The following is an 18121-nucleotide window of genomic DNA, read 5'->3' as shown; positions in this document are numbered from 1 at the left end:
TTTCTTTCTGAAGTCCCATTATTACTGTCAAAACAAAACAGTTCTTTTCCCTGTAATGCATCAATGATGATCTTTTGTATTATACAAAATAGTATAATAATCAGTAAAAGCGTGAAATAAATTTTTTTAGCAAATATTCAGATATGTTTTGAGCAGGTTTCATTAGAATTGCCCAAAAGTTGCTCAAAAAATACATGGTTTAATAAATTGTATTATATATTACAGTGAAATCCATATTACCTGTCCACTATTCAACTATAACTTGTCTTTTTTAAATATTACACATGACTGTAGTTTGACTGCTGATATGATTCAACTGTAACACTATTTCATGCACATCTCACCCCTGTCCTGCTCTGTAATATCCTGCAGGACATCCGCACACAAATCCACCCTGTGTGTTTGAGCATCCGTATCTGCAGGGGCTCGTGGAGGACACGCACTCATCCACATCTTCACAACTCGTGGACACGGGGTCAAAGGTGAAGCCAGATGGACAGCCACACTTAAAACTGCCCAACGTGTTAAAACAGGAAGCTGAACCACAGTTGCCAGGGTTCAAGCACTCATTGTCATCTGCATTACAGAAAAGGCTCGTAACATGTGTACACTGTAATCATGTGCAATTCAATAAGAATCAAACCTGCCTCTCCCATGTGAGGACCATGGGCTCAATGTGTCTGAAGCACATATGCTAACCACATGACTTCATCAATCGCAAGCCCAAAAATGTAAAAGAAACACCAATGATGGGGAGGGTGATGTATTCCTTTGTTGATGTATTCAGAAAAGTGTGTTGTGTGTGGCAAATGTCCCTAGAAGTAAAACCTTTAATATATTTTTTTTTTGGTCCTCATGAGCAAAACATCTTATAAATCAATTTTTTGGGAAAATGTAAAAAAAAAAGTTTCCTGCGAAGGTAGGTTAAGAAAGAAAGAACCAAACCCAACGATATTTTGTGTGTGTGTGTGTGTGTGTGTGTGTGTGTGTGTGTGTGTGTGTGTGTGTCTGTGTCTGTGTGTGTCTGTGTGTGTGTGTGTGTGTGTCTGTGTGTGTGTGTGTGTGTGTGTGTGTGTGTGTGTGTGTGTGTGTGTGTGTGTGTGTGTCTGTGTGTGTGTGTGTGTGTGTGTGTGTGTGTGTGTGTGTGTGTGTGTGTGTGTGTGTGTGTGTCTGTGTGTGTGTGTGTGTGTGTGTGTGTGTACTAACCCACACACTGGTTCCACTCCTGGTGTTGTGTATATCCCTGTGGACAGCTGCAATGGAAACCACCTGCAACATTCTGACAACCAAACTGACACCTGTGATCACGTGCACACTCATCTATATCTGAGAGAGAGAAACAGCAGAGTCAATAACAGCATTATTGAGCATTATTCATGCATTTCACATAGTATAGTACAGTGCCCCCCCAAAAAAGTATGCTGGCAAGCATGAGTCTTCCCACAGACCACCTTTTCAAGGTTTGGAAAACAGCGTTCATATCATCCAAACAAACATATCATTCAAAAGAAGCTTATGAGTGCACCTTCAGGATTACTAGAAAGCTACAGGTAGGTGAGTTTGATCAGGGTTGGAGCTAAGCTCTGCAGGAAAGTGGATCTAGAGGGTCAGAGTTGCCCCGCCATGGATTAGGATAGGAGTCATATGACTACAGTAATACAGTCATATACAGAGAACATCACGTACAGAGACTTGTACAGTGACTGACTGGATCCAGTGCTAGTCAAGTTGTCCACAGAAGGAACTCTTGGCTTGGCATTTGTAAACAAGAGAAATCTGTCCATAAAGGCTGAAAAGGATAAATAGCATTTTCTTGATCTGCCTGTTTGATCCCAAGAGCCTGTTTAGATAGGCTGTGGATGTGATGCAACAATGATTTGAACCGAAGAGGAGACAACAGGAAGCTTTTAAGTTATTTGTTCCTCACAGATCCCCCATACCTATAAAGCCACAATCCAGGCAGCACCGACAAGAGGTCAGACATCGAGTCCAAAGAGAACTATATTTTCAGGATCAGAAAGGATCCTTTGAAAGGATACAGATTCCATTAAGATATGCGGGATGCAACAGCGAGCATCATATGTCTGCGTTTTGTTCGTGTGCGTATTTGCACTGTAAAAATGCATGACTTTTCTGTAGTAATCTGGGTGTCTGTGATATAAAATACACACATAAGGTGCTTGAAAAGACCTTTCAAATCCCTGTTTGAATATGATTTACACTTGGGACTACCTCGATTGAAATTAACCTGAGAGCTCTCTGGTTACACCAGAAGGTTACCCTGGAGGAAGTAGATACTAGAAGTGAAAGGTGTTGTCTACATCCCATAGTGAGATGGCAAACACGTCAACAAAGTAAACCTTGGGTTATGTTTGTAACCTCTCACCAAAAGATGCAATAGTGATCTTCTCGGAAGAGCTGTAATTGTATGCCATTTTGGGCCTGTGGATTGCTGTAATAGAGCCATTGTGTGCTGTTATTGAAACAAACACATGTAGAGTCAATTATTGCTAGACTCAATATTAAAGAACCAGGTGATTATCCTTCTGTCTCTACTGTTCCCACATCACTGGTTCTGAACTCTGATGACATTTTTTCATATTAAATGAATGACACCTAAAGTTTATAAGCACCACAGATACCACAGATGCTGACCTGGCTGTCAATGCCAGTATCCACATCTGAATTTATAAAAAATCTGTCTATTTATAGCACAAAATTTGGCTAAGACGGCACTTTGATTTTTTTTAATTTTTGTACCATTGTACAACTTTTGTCCATGCAGGTTATACCAGTAGGGTGTTATAAGTAGTTATGAGTGATTCACTGAATCATTCACTCAACACAAAGATTAATTTAGAAATGAAATGCCAACACTGTGTGTTGCTTGGAGATGCAACAGTTGATTCTGCTTTGGCTTAATTTGGAATCAGTTTATCTGAAATGTCAGATACTCAATATCATATTCTTGTTTATACAACTCTAAATATTAAATTGTTATAGTAGTAATTAATAAAGCAGTGCACATTTTTAACTGTGAAAGATGACATGAAAAGCCATTTGCAACCCCTTTTTCTTCTGTAATGTGACATGTCAAGAGTGAAATAGAATATTCAGTGAGGGTAAAAAATGTAGGATGGGACTTCATTCTAAACGTGATGACTTTTATTCAGAGACTACAACATTTCAATCATATACACAAACACAGAGCCGTACCATCACAGTTGAGACCGAGAGAGTCCAGTCTGAAGCCCTTTGGACACTCACAGCTGAAGCTTCCCACTGAATTCAGACAGATGCCCCGCAGGCCACATGGACTCAGCTCTGACAAACATTCATTAATATCTGAGCGAAGACAGAAAGAATCATCTTACCATTGAAAATCACAGGAGGTAACACACACTTGACTGACATACTGATTTTTACTTAATTTACTATGATCATAAACACATACAAGGAAACAAAGTTCACAAGTGTAATATTTGCAAACACTACTTGTGTTTTTGTTAAGTAATGGAGCGTTTCCTTCTTCTGTTGAATTCTAAACATGCATTTCACCTCTGCAGGCCGTATGATGTTGGCTGAAGCCTGCTGGACACTTGCAGGTAAATCCACCAATGGTGTTGACACATGAGAACTGGCAGTTGTGTTGTCTGCTCTGACATTCATCTACATCTATAAATAAAAAAAAAAAAAAAAAAAAAAAAAAAATCAAATCAAACTACTGCTTTTACTCTGATATGGTGAGATGTCCTTGAGATGTCTGACTGCCTTTTAAGAGTCTAAAAAGTCTTACTATGATGGTCAGTAAATATTTTGTGACTGACTATTCTGTCATCAACTAACAATTTACTCCTCAAATTACACCACATGTTCTCTATTACACTCCACACATCCTGGATCAGGCTTTTGTCCTTCAAAGTCGTCCCCTATAGCGCTATATGCAATACAGATTGTTTCAAAGCAGATTCAAATTAAGCTGTAAAGAAGCTCTAAATAAGCCAATATCGTATTATATACAGCTCAAGTTAGTTCAATGTTGATTCAGTTCATCAATTGTGCATAAATACTGTATATACTGCACAATGAACAAGCAAAAGACACAAGATTTTAGGTTTTATATTTTTCCCATCCACGTAGTTTGGCGTCTAAATGGCTAATCATTTCATGGCTTGAGTGTAGAGTTGCAAAAAATATTGGAAGCACATTTCTAACACACTTGAGATAAATATGATTTTGTAAGTCATCAAGTCACCTTTATAGCACTTTATACAATACAGATTGTTTTAAAGCAGCTTTACAGTGATAACAAGAAAATAATGATCAATGATGCAAACAGAGTTCAATTCAACTGTAAAGCAGCTTCTAAAAAAGACAGTGTCATTGTTCAGCTGAAGTCCTTTCAGTGTTGATTCAGTTCTGTTCAATATGATTGTGTAAAGAGATCATTAAATATAAAATGAGTTCATTTCAGCTATATAGCAGCTCTGTAGAAAACAGTGATGTAATCGTCCAGCTCAGTTCTCATCTGATAGTGTCAGTGCAGTCAAGTCAATAATATTGCCGAATATTAAGTGTCCCCAACTAAGCAAATCAAAACAATGTGTTTGTTGTTCAGATCTATAAAGAAAAAATAAATAATGACACACCAAAGCAGAAATGAACAATTACTTCAAACTGAACAGAACTAAACTCAGGAAAAAAAGTGAAATCATTGGTTAGAACTTTTGTATGACTTGCATGGAATACTTCTGAGATCAGTGCCCAAAAGCAAGACTCCTCACCTTTACATGTCCTGCTGTCATCCTGCAGCATGTAACCGCGGGGACAGGAACACGCATAGCTGCCCTCCGTGTTCTTACATATGAAGTTACAGGGTTTTGGGGACATACCACATTCATCAACATCTGACAGAAACACAATTACACAACCATGATCTCAAGGAATAGCAAAATATAATACTTCTACACCACCTGAGTCATCAGGTGGATTTAAAAGACTGACAGTTATAAAGCAGTGCTGAGTGTTTGTGGCCTACCGACACATGAGGTTCCTGCAGTTGAGGCAATGTATCCTGGTTTGCAGTGGCATCTGTAAGAGCCCACGGTGTTGATACACACGCCGTTGACACAAACTCCTGGAATCAGCTTACACTCATCTATATCTGTGGACAGACAAAGAGGTTTACTGACAATTTAAGTCTTAAAAGGATACCCATCATTTGATAATAGGGATTTCTGACATTTGTTTCTCTGTTTCTGCTGTTGTCTGACACTAAAATCAATAATCAAAGAATAATCTCCTTTCATTTCAGGTCTTAAGAGTTTAATTTAATGAGCTAATGACCTGACCTGCCTCCAAGGTGCTGTGTATTTCTTTGGGTTTTCTCAGTTTTAAGTTTAAAGGTACCGTTCTTCATGATCCCATGTTTCAAACTTTAGTTAGTGTGTAATGTTGTTGTTAGAGTATAAATAAAATCTGTAAAATTTTAAAGCTCAAAGTTCAATGCCAAGCGAGATATTTTATTTAACAGAAGTCGCCTACATCGAACGGCCAGTTTGGACTACATCCCTCTACTTCCTTCTTTAATGACGTCACTAAAACAGTTTTTTGACTAACCTCCGCCCACAGGAATACACAAAAAAGGGGGCGTGGTCTTGTTGCGCTCCCACGGAGAAGAGCAAGTTGCGTTTGTAGAGTGTGTTTGTCGCCATGTCGTCGAAACGCTGTTATTTTCATCCTGCAGTCCAATCACCTTTGTTTGGCCTTCCCAGGGACGCTGTACTTAGAGATCAATGGTTACAATTTATGTTTAACTCGGTTCCCGAAAATTATAATCCACATGTAAAACTATGTGCAGCACATTTTGCTGAGGACAGCTTCCTCAATCTCAATCAGTTTAATGCCGGATTCGCACAAAGATTATTCTTGAAAGATGGAGCAGAAGCTGCTGTCGAATCACAACACAGGAACCGCTGGCACAATCAGAACTCGTTACGTATTTCTGAAGGAGGGACTTCATAGAACAAGGAAGTCATCAGCCCGTTTTTATGACAGTGGAAACAGTGGTATACAGATAAGTAAATTATGTGAAAAATACTGTTTTTTTTTACACGCGAAACATGAACACATGTTATATTGCACACTATAAACAATCAAAGCTTCAAAAAAAACACAAAAAACGGGACCTTTAAAGTCTTTAAATCTTTAAAGACACCACTGGTAAGGCCTGTGACACACCAACCAACTGGATTTAATCTTTGGGTCACTGCTTCTAAATCTGTTTTTGTAAAGCTGGTGGTCATCAATGTGATTTTCTGCACCTGTTCCGTCAGTGGCATAGCCATGGCCATATGGGCAGAGTTTCTTGTAGCTGGCAGTGGAAGGCAGAGGGCAGAGCTCACACTGCTCCCCCCAGCCACGGCCTCTGTTACAACAGCACTGAGACCTGCTGACAGGAACACGACTGCTGGAGGACATCTGACACATGGTGTGCAGAACTTCAGTGAAACAAAAGCCTTTCCTGTAATCTGAGAGTCAAACATCAGAACACGAATCAATTCACATCATAATAGAGACTTAATGTACAATATTACAAAGTAAACACCTATCCAGTGGCGTAGCGCATATTGCTGGGACCAAATGTAGAGAACACTAATATTTCATTTGCATGATAAAGTTTTCATAATACACAACACTTTAAATCTAGGGATGGTCAGGGCTGTTGGTTTTACAGAGAGGATGCTTTTTGCCATTATTTTCAATACACCTCAATCCGAGCCCTGCATAACTTTACATATAGAGTCGAGAAAGAGGTTTTACCGAGACATTGCTTGGCTGTAGAGTCAGTTTTGAACCCAGTGCCACATTCGCATGTGTAACTGCCGACAGTGTTCACACATCGGCCGTTCTCACAAACCCCAGGCTGAGTCAAGCATTCATTTTCATCTGTAAAGTGGAAAAAGATTAAGATGAATGAGAATGAGTAAGAGAAACATTCTTTGGTTACACTAGTGGTGTACACTAGTGGAATAAGTTGACATGTAGTTGCAAATTTACTTATAGTGTGCAGAAAGTCCAATGTAGTCCCCTCAGGAGAAATCAATTGTGTGCTTTGTATGGTGGGTAAACACGCTACTGGTTGTGAGCATGATATTGGATTTGTACTTGAATATGAGTAAAGCAGATCGATGAGTACTATAATACTATGATTTCAGACATACTGTTTTTACTGCCGTACTGTTTTTCGCATACTATATAGTAGAGAAATAGGCATATTCAGAAGGAGCGGGACACTTTCTTTGTTTCTAGAATGAATCAGCCGTTTAAACAAATTGCCTCAATGACTCACTCATTAAGACAGTGACTGGCTGCATTCTACTGGTGGTTGTAGTTTCATATTCAAAAATGATAGTTATTTAAATGTATTTACACTGCAAAAAATTTTTTAGATGCAGCTTCTAACAGCCTACAGCCCCGATCGGCCTGACAGGGGCGCTACAGCGGTGAAAAATACAAAATCGTTCATAATTCCTAAAATATTAGGCATAGGTTCGAGTGTGAAATTTCCTGGCGAAAATTTCAGGTATTTTGGATTTTTTGAAAAACCTACTTTTGCGAACTGGTCCTAGGTTTTTGGCCAGATCGGAACCAAACCAGTGCAGCAAGATTCTCTGGAGTCTGATTATCAATATTTATCAAAAAAAAAGTTGAAATTTCGATTCACAGTCTCTAAGGGCCGTCAAAACTCGTGAATGGAATGAGATATTTTCATCAAACTCAGTACACATTTTAGAGGGTGCGGCAACTGGCCGTTTGGTGGTGCTATAACATTGAAATAACTGTGCCTAAATGCCTATAACTATGCAACCATAAATCTCTTTGTCCAAGGTGCCAAGACTACTTTTGAGGATATTCGTGTGTCTCAAACCATGGCTGGCAGCAGCCAATGAAGTTTAAGCAGCTATCAGACAAGGTTAACATAGGCCGATCAGAATGAAACACGCTGGGCCTGTTTGACTTGCGGCCCTAGAGGCCTGTGAGAAATTCGAAATAAATTGTCCACCGGGGGGTGCCTTTGTGTTTTTCAAGAGCGTAAAGGATTTCATATCCCAAGAAGCTTATCTTGACAAAATCCCAGAAAATATAAACATTTTTGTCAATATTCCACACCACCTAGTTTCTCATATCTTTACGTTCAGATTTAACATAATATTTTTTAAGAGTGTTTGTAAAAGTAAATAGCACTGCAGATCAGTTTAATGACAAACTTCTATGAATAGATGGTCTCAGATTTTACCTTGACACACATCATCATTCATCCTGCGGATCATCCCAGCCGGACAAACACACATGAAGGTGCCGATTAAGTTGTTACACTCCATTCCTCTGGAGTCACAGTTATGAAGATCCTCTGCACACTCATCTACATCTGAACACAGAGAAGCTCAACATCACAAATGCTTGAATACTTTTAAAACAATAATTCATACACATATCCTGAGCCTGCAGCCGCTAAGGCTTGGAAAGTTTTACGCCAAACTCATTGATTATTGATAATATGTCATACCCTGACACATGCGTCCATCCTCCCGTAGAGTGTAACCAGACGGACAGCTGCATTCATATGCCCCGAAAGTGTTAATGCAGCGAAATGCACAGAGCAGAGGATTCTGACCACATTCATTCACATCTGGACAATCAGTAATGACACACAATCAGTAAAGATGGACACAAAAACATCCTATATGAATGCTCCCTCAAATCGATATCAGACAGATAATTTGATGAAAGATTACTGTAGGCCAGTGATCATGTGTGATAATAATCATCAATCTTTGAGTGCATCTGAAGCTGGTTTAATAAATATGCTACATTAGATGTTCTGGTGTTTGTCAGCTAACCTTCACAGCTCATCATTGGTCCAGGCTCAAATCCCTCCTCACACAGACACTCAAAAGATCCAATCACATTTGAGCATGTGCCGTTTCCACACGGGTTTTCCACTGAACACTCATCAATATCTGCACACACACACAGAGAACAGAAAGCTGTTGGCTAAACATGTTGAAAAGTTGACAATAATAGATGATGATTACCCAGTTGAGATACAGATTTAAAGGATCAGAAAAATCTGTTTATCCAATCCAGGTCTAATTCACATAACCTCACGCCAACACGGGGAGAACATACAAACTCCACACAGAAAGCCGAACCAGGGACCTTCTTGTTGCGAGCTGGCAGTGCCACCCACTGAGCCACCTCAAAATGTCAAGCTAATATCAAAGGGGAAACTGTTGTGGAAAAAGTGTTCTTATCTTTGCAAAAATATCACTCTAATCACAGATCTCCAGATGCCAAAACTTAAGCCGCTTTTCCACCGGCCAAGCAGTTCTAAGAAAGGTTCAAAGTTATATTTCCACTTGAGCTTGCCTCGGCACGGCACGATTACAAACCGTTGCCGGCCTCGAAAAAAATGGCTGGTAGAATGCATGTAGTGACACAGGATTGGACACTTGTCTGTTGCCTGGCTACCAGTTTCTCAGTAGCTGGCCGAGCACACTATTGGAGCGAAGTAGCCTAAAGTTAATATAATTATAAGAAATATCTGATCATCCTCTATAACACGGTCACATTTACATCTCATATTGTGTGTAAACTCTTGCATTACCGAGGCAATGACTGACATATTTGTATGACATTCCAAAAAGCCCCACAATGGAAAATGAAACCATATCTGTACCCGCTGGGCCAGATCAGCACAGAATGGAACAATTAAGCAATGAGAACAGTTTGGCCAAATGGTGGAAATGTGGCTTTAGACTTTATTGATGGAGACAACAAAGCTAAGATGCCTGCAGAACATCTGACCATCCTAGTCACAGCTTCCACTTTTACGTAGTTCATAACCAATTATCTCAGTCACAGGTGCTCTTTTTGGATCATCTTCAAACTCTTGCTACAGTTATTTCACTATCTTCTTGCTTTCTCTGTAAGGGTGGCAGACTGCCAACTAGTCTATTTTTTGATAACATATGTCAAAACATCATCTGCATATACAAACCCATTTCCAGAAAAGTTGTGACATTTTGTAAAATGCAATAAAATCAAGAATCTTTTATTTGTTAAAAATAAAGTACAAAGAAAATATTTCTGATGTTTCCACAGACCAAATTAATTGTATTTTGTAAATAAATATATATATATATATATATATATATATATATATATATATATATATATATATATATATATATATAAATATAAAGATTTTGATGGCTGCAACACACTCCAAAAAAGTTGGGACAGAGACAAAATAAAAGTGAAAAGGATACAGAATATCCAAGTTAAACTGTCTTAAAACAGATTGGGTATAAAAGGAGCATCTCTGTCTTTGCAAGCAAAGATGGGTATTGGCTCACCACTTTGTGCCAAAATTTCATAAGAGAATTGTCAAACAATTCAAAATCACATTTCTCAATGCAAGATTGCAAAGAATTTAGGTCTTTCAGCATCAAGCATACATAATATTGTGTAATCTGGATTCACGGAATCCAGAAAATTGTAATGGTTGTGTAGGGCAAGGCTGGAGACCTCCGTAGAATGTGCGTGACCTTCGAGCCCTCAGATGACATTACATGAGAAACCACTTATGCTACTGTGTTTGCCACATGGTTTCGGAAATACTTTGGAAAATCTTTGTCACTTAACATAGTCTGCCACTACACCAAAAAATGCAACTTGAATCTCTGTTACACAAAAAGAAAACTATTCATCTGTTCAATACAGAGATGGCGCAGAGTTCTCTTGGCCCGAGCTCATCTCAGATGGTCTAAAAGACCATGATAAGTCCATGTTTCAGCTTGTTTTTGGGAAAAATGGACATCGAGTTCTCAGTCCCAAAGACAAAAGTGACCATCCAGACTTTCATCAGCGATAGATCCAAAAGCAAACATCGTAGTGGTATGGGGTGCATCAGTGCAAACAGCGTGGATGACTTGCATATGTGTGAAGTTACCACTGACGTGGAGGCAAATATAGGAATTGTACAGAGACCTATACTGCCTGATGGCATCTTGATAGATGACATCTTTCCTGGGAAGCAAGACAATGGCAGGCTTCATTCAGCATGTGCTGCATAAGAGTGGTTTCTACACCAGAATGTTGAGCAGCAAGATTGAGCAGAAATTCCACTTGGAAAAATTCAACAATTAGTATCCTCAATTCCCAAACAATTAAAAAGTGTAATAAAAAGGAAAGTTGTTGTGACACAGTAGCAAACATGCCTCTGTCCCACCTTTTTTGGAGTCAATATCAAAATTTGAGTTGGTCAGTGAAAACATTGGAAATATTTTCTTTGTACTTTTGTCAGTAAATGTTAAAGAGATTAAATTAAATCACAGATTCATGATTTTATTGCATTTTACAAAAAGTTCCAACTTTTCTGAAAATGGGGTTGTATTATTTTTTATATTTGAAGTAATTACTCAGTGTGTTTGTCTCACTATTTTTTTTTTTTTTTAAAGAAACATTTATCAAGAGAAAATGTTGAAGGCCATGTACCAAAAGAACAACTTAATATCATTGTTCAGGTCCAAGTTCATGGCAAGTTCAGCTGCCATGAGAAATGTGAGAAATACAAAGTATAAATCAAAGAAGCCTGAAATCATGGTTTCATTCATATCATTGTGTAGGCTATTCTACAAACATATCTTAAATGTCTAATAAAATATACAATAAAAAATGCTGCTGAGCCCCATGAAGGGGTCTGCAAACTCACAGTAAATTGCAGTCACAAAGCAACCTGAAGTCATACATTTTCAAAAAGAGTTTCTGGTGAGCAGAGTACAACTTTATGCCGATAATGAGCAGTGACTATCAACAGGAATGCAGGTAGTAATCTGTCAGTAAAAGACACTGCAGCTGAGTAGAAACCAACAGAACAGAGACTCTGTGACCTCAGGTGGTATAATCACTGTTAGAGTGAACAGGGTTGAGACAATAGAGATATTTCAATTGTTGGAAAAGAAGATACTTTGCAAAATGTCTCAATGTTTATTTGTAAATACAATGGAGTATAAAAGTCAATGATAACAAACTGTTAAATGTCCTCTTTTGTGTTCTGCAGAAGAAAGTTATAAATGATGTTTCATTAACAAAGTTCGGGAGAAGCACGTTCAAATGATCTATCCAATCAACTCGTCATCAGCAATTACGACATCTATCCTATTAGCATGAGAGAAAGCCTATATATACTCAGTCGACTCACCTACTTTCCTCGACAGTTTTCAGCATCCCTCCACCACCCTGACTACTTATTCTTGGCTTGTTCCTACATACAGCCAGGAATACGGGGGAGTACTCTGTGTTCTGGCCAAAAACCGAGCTTGGAGCCCTTTCCTCGGACAGCACGCCAAATACATTTATTCTATCTGACTTGATTATAAGTGTGAACTCATGAAACAATAAATGATGACAGAATGTTAATTTCTGGGTGAATAAAAATGTTCAAAACGGTCCTTGAACACATAATTCATATTTGGAGTGCAATACATTCACTTTTGAAGTAAAACGGTTTTGTGGAAGGTTACATTTCAGCATTCTCTTACCATCACAACGTGTTCCTGTGTAGTCGAGCGTGTATCCCGCGGGACACTCGCAGCGGAAGGAGCCGTCCATGTTGATGCAGCGGCCGTTCACACAGACCTCTGGATTCTCCACACACTCATTTAAGTCTGAGACACAGCGATACAGCATGTGACAAATGTGACATGGTCAATCTGTACAGCTTCATTTTGTACATAATCATTTTTGTGCATTTTGTGTTTTTAATGATTTTTTGGTATCAGACAATCAATGCATTAAGTAAGATATTGCATTATTTTAATAATATTAATTTACAACCAATTGCTACACCATCTTTTGAGCCTACAAGAATCAAAACACGTATTGTCACAGTACCTACACGTGTGTCCCCAACACCAGGAATGATCCCATGGCCAAATGGACACAGATCCTGAAATGCAGCTGTGAACGCACACAACACGAAACCATGAGAATGATTTTGGGTTCCGCCGCTAAGGTGATGTAGCAAATGATGAAGGTGATGAGAGCTCTGGTACCATCCTGTTCTTTAGGGCACAGCTCACAGGGGTCACCCCAGCCCTCTTTGGCCATGACACTACAGCAGCACTTGGCTTTGCTGGTGTTGAATGCCTGCGGGACAGAGCACTTGCCGTTCTCAAAGCGTGTGAAACAGAAGCTCTCTCTAGTGTCTGACACAACAAACAGCATAAGAATTATGTAAGGAATGACAATGCTTTATTTCAAGACATTTTCATGTTTTTATCCTTAAAATACTAAAACTACTTCTTACACACCTTGTTTAGAAACAATGTCATTTTAGAACAAAAGCTACTGTATGCAGTTATTAGAGAGAGAGCATGAGTGAATTGCCTGTCACTCAGCAGAGTCAGGGAAAATGTTAGTTTAACTTCAAAAACCATCACTACTGAAAATATAATGCAACTTTTTTGAGTACAGAAAATATTGAATTAAATAGCGAGACAGGGTTAAAATTCTGCATGTGCAAGTGAGCGCATGTGTTAGTTTCTGCGTATGGCTCATTGCAATACAGCAATGGTTTGTCTAACCATCATATTTTAATTTAATTTTCTTACTTTCTTGACAATTTTTATAATTAAACTGCACATTTCCACTGATTGTAAAGTTTGAGATAGAAAATGGCAAATCAAATGCATGGGATAAATTGTTGGTTGGAGGTGTTGAAGTTATATGGAACTGTAAAGCAGTCAAGAAATGGAACTAAATTAATTAATTAATAAACACCTCTTAATCTTTGTCTGTCAGCCAATCAGAATCAAGCATTCCAGAGAATTGCATTTTCTTTCACAAGGCTAACTATAAGTAGCTCTGCAAATATATGTCAACTTATTCTACTAACCCAAACCCTGACACCGAACCCTAACCCAACAGTCTACTACAGGTCCCTACAGGTCTACTACAGCCTAACAATTCTATAGACAATCGAAAGAAAAGTGTAATCTAAATTTTATAGGCTTTATAAATTCTAAAATGAATTCAAAGGCAAACAACAACAATAGTTTAGTGCAGTCAGTTTCAGTAATGTGTAATCAGGTCATATTCTTCATAGTCCTAATCGGCTTTATTTTCTTAATGCAAAAAAAAAAATTCTTTTTTTTTCTTCTGTTGTTGGTAAAATATGAACCAGACATTTTCACCTGTTTAAGTTCAGTCAGACAAAAATGGTTATGATGAATTACCGTAACATCTGCGTCTATCTTCTGACAGCACAAATCCATGTTTACACACGCACTCAAAGCTGCCCAGACTGTTGAAACAGGAGCCATACGCACAGATGCCGGGCTCTTCTGAACACTCGTTCACATCTGATATACACACACACACACACACACACACACACACACACACACACACACACACACACACACACACACACATAATGTACTGTATTTACATACTATCTACTGGAAAAAAAGTTTAAATGATTTAATGTGTTGCATTTTGTTCCAAACCTGTATGAATATATCTCTTACAATGCACAGAAAAGAAGAAATTGTGAATATGCTTTTAAAAAAGAACACAAAACACCATAAAAGTATCATACATATGACTTCTGTAATCATACAATAGTCATTGAGTTAGTTGAAGAACCAGATCATGGACTCAGATTGTGGATCAAGATCTGAGAATAATTTGTTCATGAAACAGATGTCACTATTTTTTACATGAACTCACATGAACATGCCAAGGAAAGCTATGGAAGATTTTCAGTGAATTTTGGCCTGTTCTCACAAAGAGAAATACTTAGGGACCACAAATACAGGGATCACATTTTCTATATATTTATTTTAGAGTGCTTTTCCCCCCCAACTCCACAAAACAAAGAAAGTTATACAAAGTCATAAGAACAAGAGAGTGAGGTAAATATTTCCCATTTTTTTCATAAACTAATGATATCCAGACTAGTAAAACTGTTAATGCATAGTAGAATAAAACAGAATTGCATAGATTACACAACAAAACCCTGTGCAATGTCACTTAAATATCATTACCCATAGTATGAACTTAATTCAACAAAAAGTAAGTCCACCTTCCATTACTGGGGTTCACATCTTGCACATTTTGTTCAGTACTTCAATATGTATGTTCAGACTCAATCCTCCTCATGAAGGATACCAGTGTTTCTGGAGAGATGTCCTGCCATTCCTTAGGAGCACTTCACTGGAGGTTGTGTTGCTCTACCTTTCTCTTTAGAAAAAAAAAAAACAATCTACAGGTGTTCCATTGGATTCACGTTATACATTGTACTCGAGCGATTTAGATGCGCAATTTCTAGGGCAACATCTCCTACTCTGAGTAGTGATAATTTGGCTCATTTTATTTCCCCTGATTACTGCTGAAATTATGTTTCCACTCATGTTTAGTTGGTCACTGATCTTCCTGTCTCTGTCCCAGAATTCAGACACAGCCAATAGGTATTAGACCCATTTTTTTTCACAGGTGATTTTACTAACATGGTGTTTTTCACAGGTGATTTTACTAACATTTTACTAACATGTTCATGCATTGGAGAGGTGATACAATGTTGAATCATTTGACATTTTAGTGATATTGCACAGGGGTGAAATCTCTTGTTGGGCATTTGAAACAGTACTCTTACCTACACAGTGCTCATTGTGAACAATATACCCATCAGGACAGACACATCTGAAAGAACCATCCAGATTCAGACAAGTTCCAGGAGCACATATGCCAGGAATCATGATACACTCATTAACATCTGCATTTATTAAAAGACAAAACAGACAGTTATGATATTGTCATAGGACTCTCATCTGTCAACAAATCCTAGAACAAAATAATAGTGTGCAGTTATACTTATTATCTATATTGTTATGATTTGTCAGCATATTTGTTTATTTCAAATTAACAAAATTGGTAGATAGTCTCAGATGGATACTTCAATCTAAGCACTGCTGGGCAGTAACTGATTGTATGTCATCTGGATTATGTAATCACAAAAATTAAGTACTTGTAATTAGATTATAGACAAGTTAGGTTTTTTTTTTTTATTTTTTTTATTAAATGATTACATATTATTTACACAATGGCAGTAAACACCTCTCACCTACAATATTTACTTGAATCACCCCTGAGATTTTAAGTTGATATTTCAATAATTTAACAACACATTCAAACATTATGGTTCTCTGATGTCAGTTAATGATCACATGACATGCAGGTAAACAAATAAATCATTTAATCTTTTTTTCATTTCTTTTTTTCAAAATCATTTTTATTTTTATTTTGTTTTTATTTTTAATTAGTTTATTTGAATTTTCATTTTACATTTTTAAAATGTAACTATCAGCTATTTATTAAACCCCCTGCAGTTCCTTCACCCCGGTTTGGGAAACCCTTACATAATTACCTATACAGGTCTTGCCGTCAAGACTGAGTTCATAACCCTCTCTACAGAGGCACTGGAAGGACCCTACGTTATTAACACACCGGCCGTTCCTGCAGAGCTGAGAGTGAAAAACTACACACTCGTCAATATCTAGAGAAGCAATGAGAACAGAAGATATTTCATCAGCATCTTTAACTACAAGCTGACCGTATTTCAAAAACATGCAATGAGAATAGCTTTAGATAGTGAGATAGCTTTAGATAGTTACTACACAAATGAAAAAATAAATAAATACATAAAATAAGGAATTGAGGGTAGGTATATATGGTCAAATGTACAAACCTAATCTACAGTAAACATGTTTAAGGGAACAACATATTTACCTGTACAGTAGTTATTACTAGTGAGATCAAATCCTTGATGACAGATACAGTTAAAAGAGCCAATAGAGTTTTTACATGTGCCATTCCCACATGGCTGATGTGAACACTCATTAACATCTACGGGAGATAAAAACACATGCTGATTGCTTTGGTAAAATACAGCACCTCTGATGAGGAGAAGATCTGATTCAGAGTTTTAATGACATGCCTCATAAGGGGACACTGTATGAACACAGCATCCAGGGGCCTTCTGAACACTGGTCCTAATGGAGTAGATATGATGGAGATTAAAGAGGTCTTACCTACACACATCCTGCGGTTTAGTGTGGCTGTAAAGCCGGTGTGACACACACACTCGTATCCTCCTGGAATGTCCACACAGTCACCATGACGACACACACTGGGCGTCTCCACACACTCATTCCGGTCTTTATGGAAGCACAGGAATGAGAGACTCAAATCACTGGGTTTTATTACTTAGTTAATCCAAACATCCACAATTCTTTTAAGATAAATTGCATAATTAACAGTGATTTGGAAATGACGAGAGGGAGCAGAACAGACATAACACATAGTCTTCCAGATAATATTTTCTAATTTGTGTTTTAATAGGGTGAAATCATTTCATACAAACTCATGCACAACCAACATGACAGTGGTAATGTCTATAGTGGTGGTGGTGGTGGCAGCTCACCAGCGCAGGCCCCGTCAGGTGTGAGTCTATACCCATCAGCACATTCACACTGATAGCCGCCCGGACGGTTGATGCAGTCTGCATTTCTCTGACACACATGCTCTGCACTGCTGCATTCGTCAATGTCTGAACACACACACACACACATATATCAAAAAACACAGAGGGTCTCCTTCAATAACCATACGCATGTTAAAAGTGTTACTGTAAATGTTATGCCTTTCATCAAATTTGGAGTACTTCAATTAATAATTGTGTGACCTCTGTTGCCGACATTAAGTAATTTGTAGGTTGTTTGCCTTTTACCTGTGAGAAGGTAGGTATAATTAGGCTTTCTAGTAGAAACAATCTTTCTGACGAAATTTTTTGCCCCATATATACACAGGTGGACCTTGTTATTTCTTTAATTTTGTTCTTTTAGATACATGCGTATATGTATGAATGCCCGCTGTGTCACCAGAAGAATTCTTTCTTCTTGTGTTACAGAAATAAACAGTGCATGAAAGGCAGCTCCTTGTGTCTGCCCATTGATTTGAATGCCGTCAGATAAGGAGTGTTACATGTGAGCAC

The 18121-nt window shown here is 38.1% G+C and overlaps 1 protein-coding gene across 7 annotated transcripts in view; it reads right to left on the bottom strand.

The window, feature by feature from the left end:
* The window catches only part of LOC125255244 (fibrillin-2), a 144220-nt gene that overhangs the window by 1111 nt on the left and 124988 nt on the right, over window positions 1-18121 (bottom strand). For 6 of the 7 annotated variants that reach the window (XM_048170296.1, XM_048170321.1, XM_048170310.1 and 3 more), the window contains 20 exons: window positions 17552-17677; window positions 17160-17285; window positions 16858-16974; window positions 16496-16624; window positions 15725-15844; window positions 14304-14429; window positions 13122-13274; window positions 12961-13026; window positions 12609-12734; window positions 8904-9023; window positions 8570-8692; window positions 8300-8431; window positions 6823-6948; window positions 6324-6530; window positions 5039-5164; window positions 4785-4907; window positions 3559-3675; window positions 3217-3345; window positions 1207-1326; window positions 345-576 (listed from right to left, as the gene is read on the bottom strand). In XM_048170296.1, the coding sequence (XP_048026253.1) occupies window positions 345-576; window positions 1207-1326; window positions 3217-3345; window positions 3559-3675; window positions 4785-4907; window positions 5039-5164; window positions 6324-6530; window positions 6823-6948; window positions 8300-8431; window positions 8570-8692; window positions 8904-9023; window positions 12609-12734; window positions 12961-13026; window positions 13122-13274; window positions 14304-14429; window positions 15725-15844; window positions 16496-16624; window positions 16858-16974; window positions 17160-17285; window positions 17552-17677 (2644 nt within the window). The remainder of the gene's footprint in view (window positions 1-344; window positions 577-1206; window positions 1327-3216; window positions 3346-3558; window positions 3676-4784; window positions 4908-5038; window positions 5165-6323; window positions 6531-6822; window positions 6949-8299; window positions 8432-8569; window positions 8693-8903; window positions 9024-12608; window positions 12735-12960; window positions 13027-13121; window positions 13275-14303; window positions 14430-15724; window positions 15845-16495; window positions 16625-16857; window positions 16975-17159; window positions 17286-17551; window positions 17678-18121) is intronic. The other variant, XM_048170325.1, reaches the window with a different exon arrangement.

This window comes from Megalobrama amblycephala, linkage group LG2, assembly GCF_018812025.1.
Source record: "Megalobrama amblycephala isolate DHTTF-2021 linkage group LG2, ASM1881202v1, whole genome shotgun sequence".
Classification (NCBI taxonomy): Eukaryota; Metazoa; Chordata; class Actinopteri; order Cypriniformes; family Xenocyprididae; genus Megalobrama; species Megalobrama amblycephala.
The sequence above is the reverse complement of the archived record's forward strand: the minus strand, read 5'-3'. Positions and strand labels throughout refer to the sequence as shown.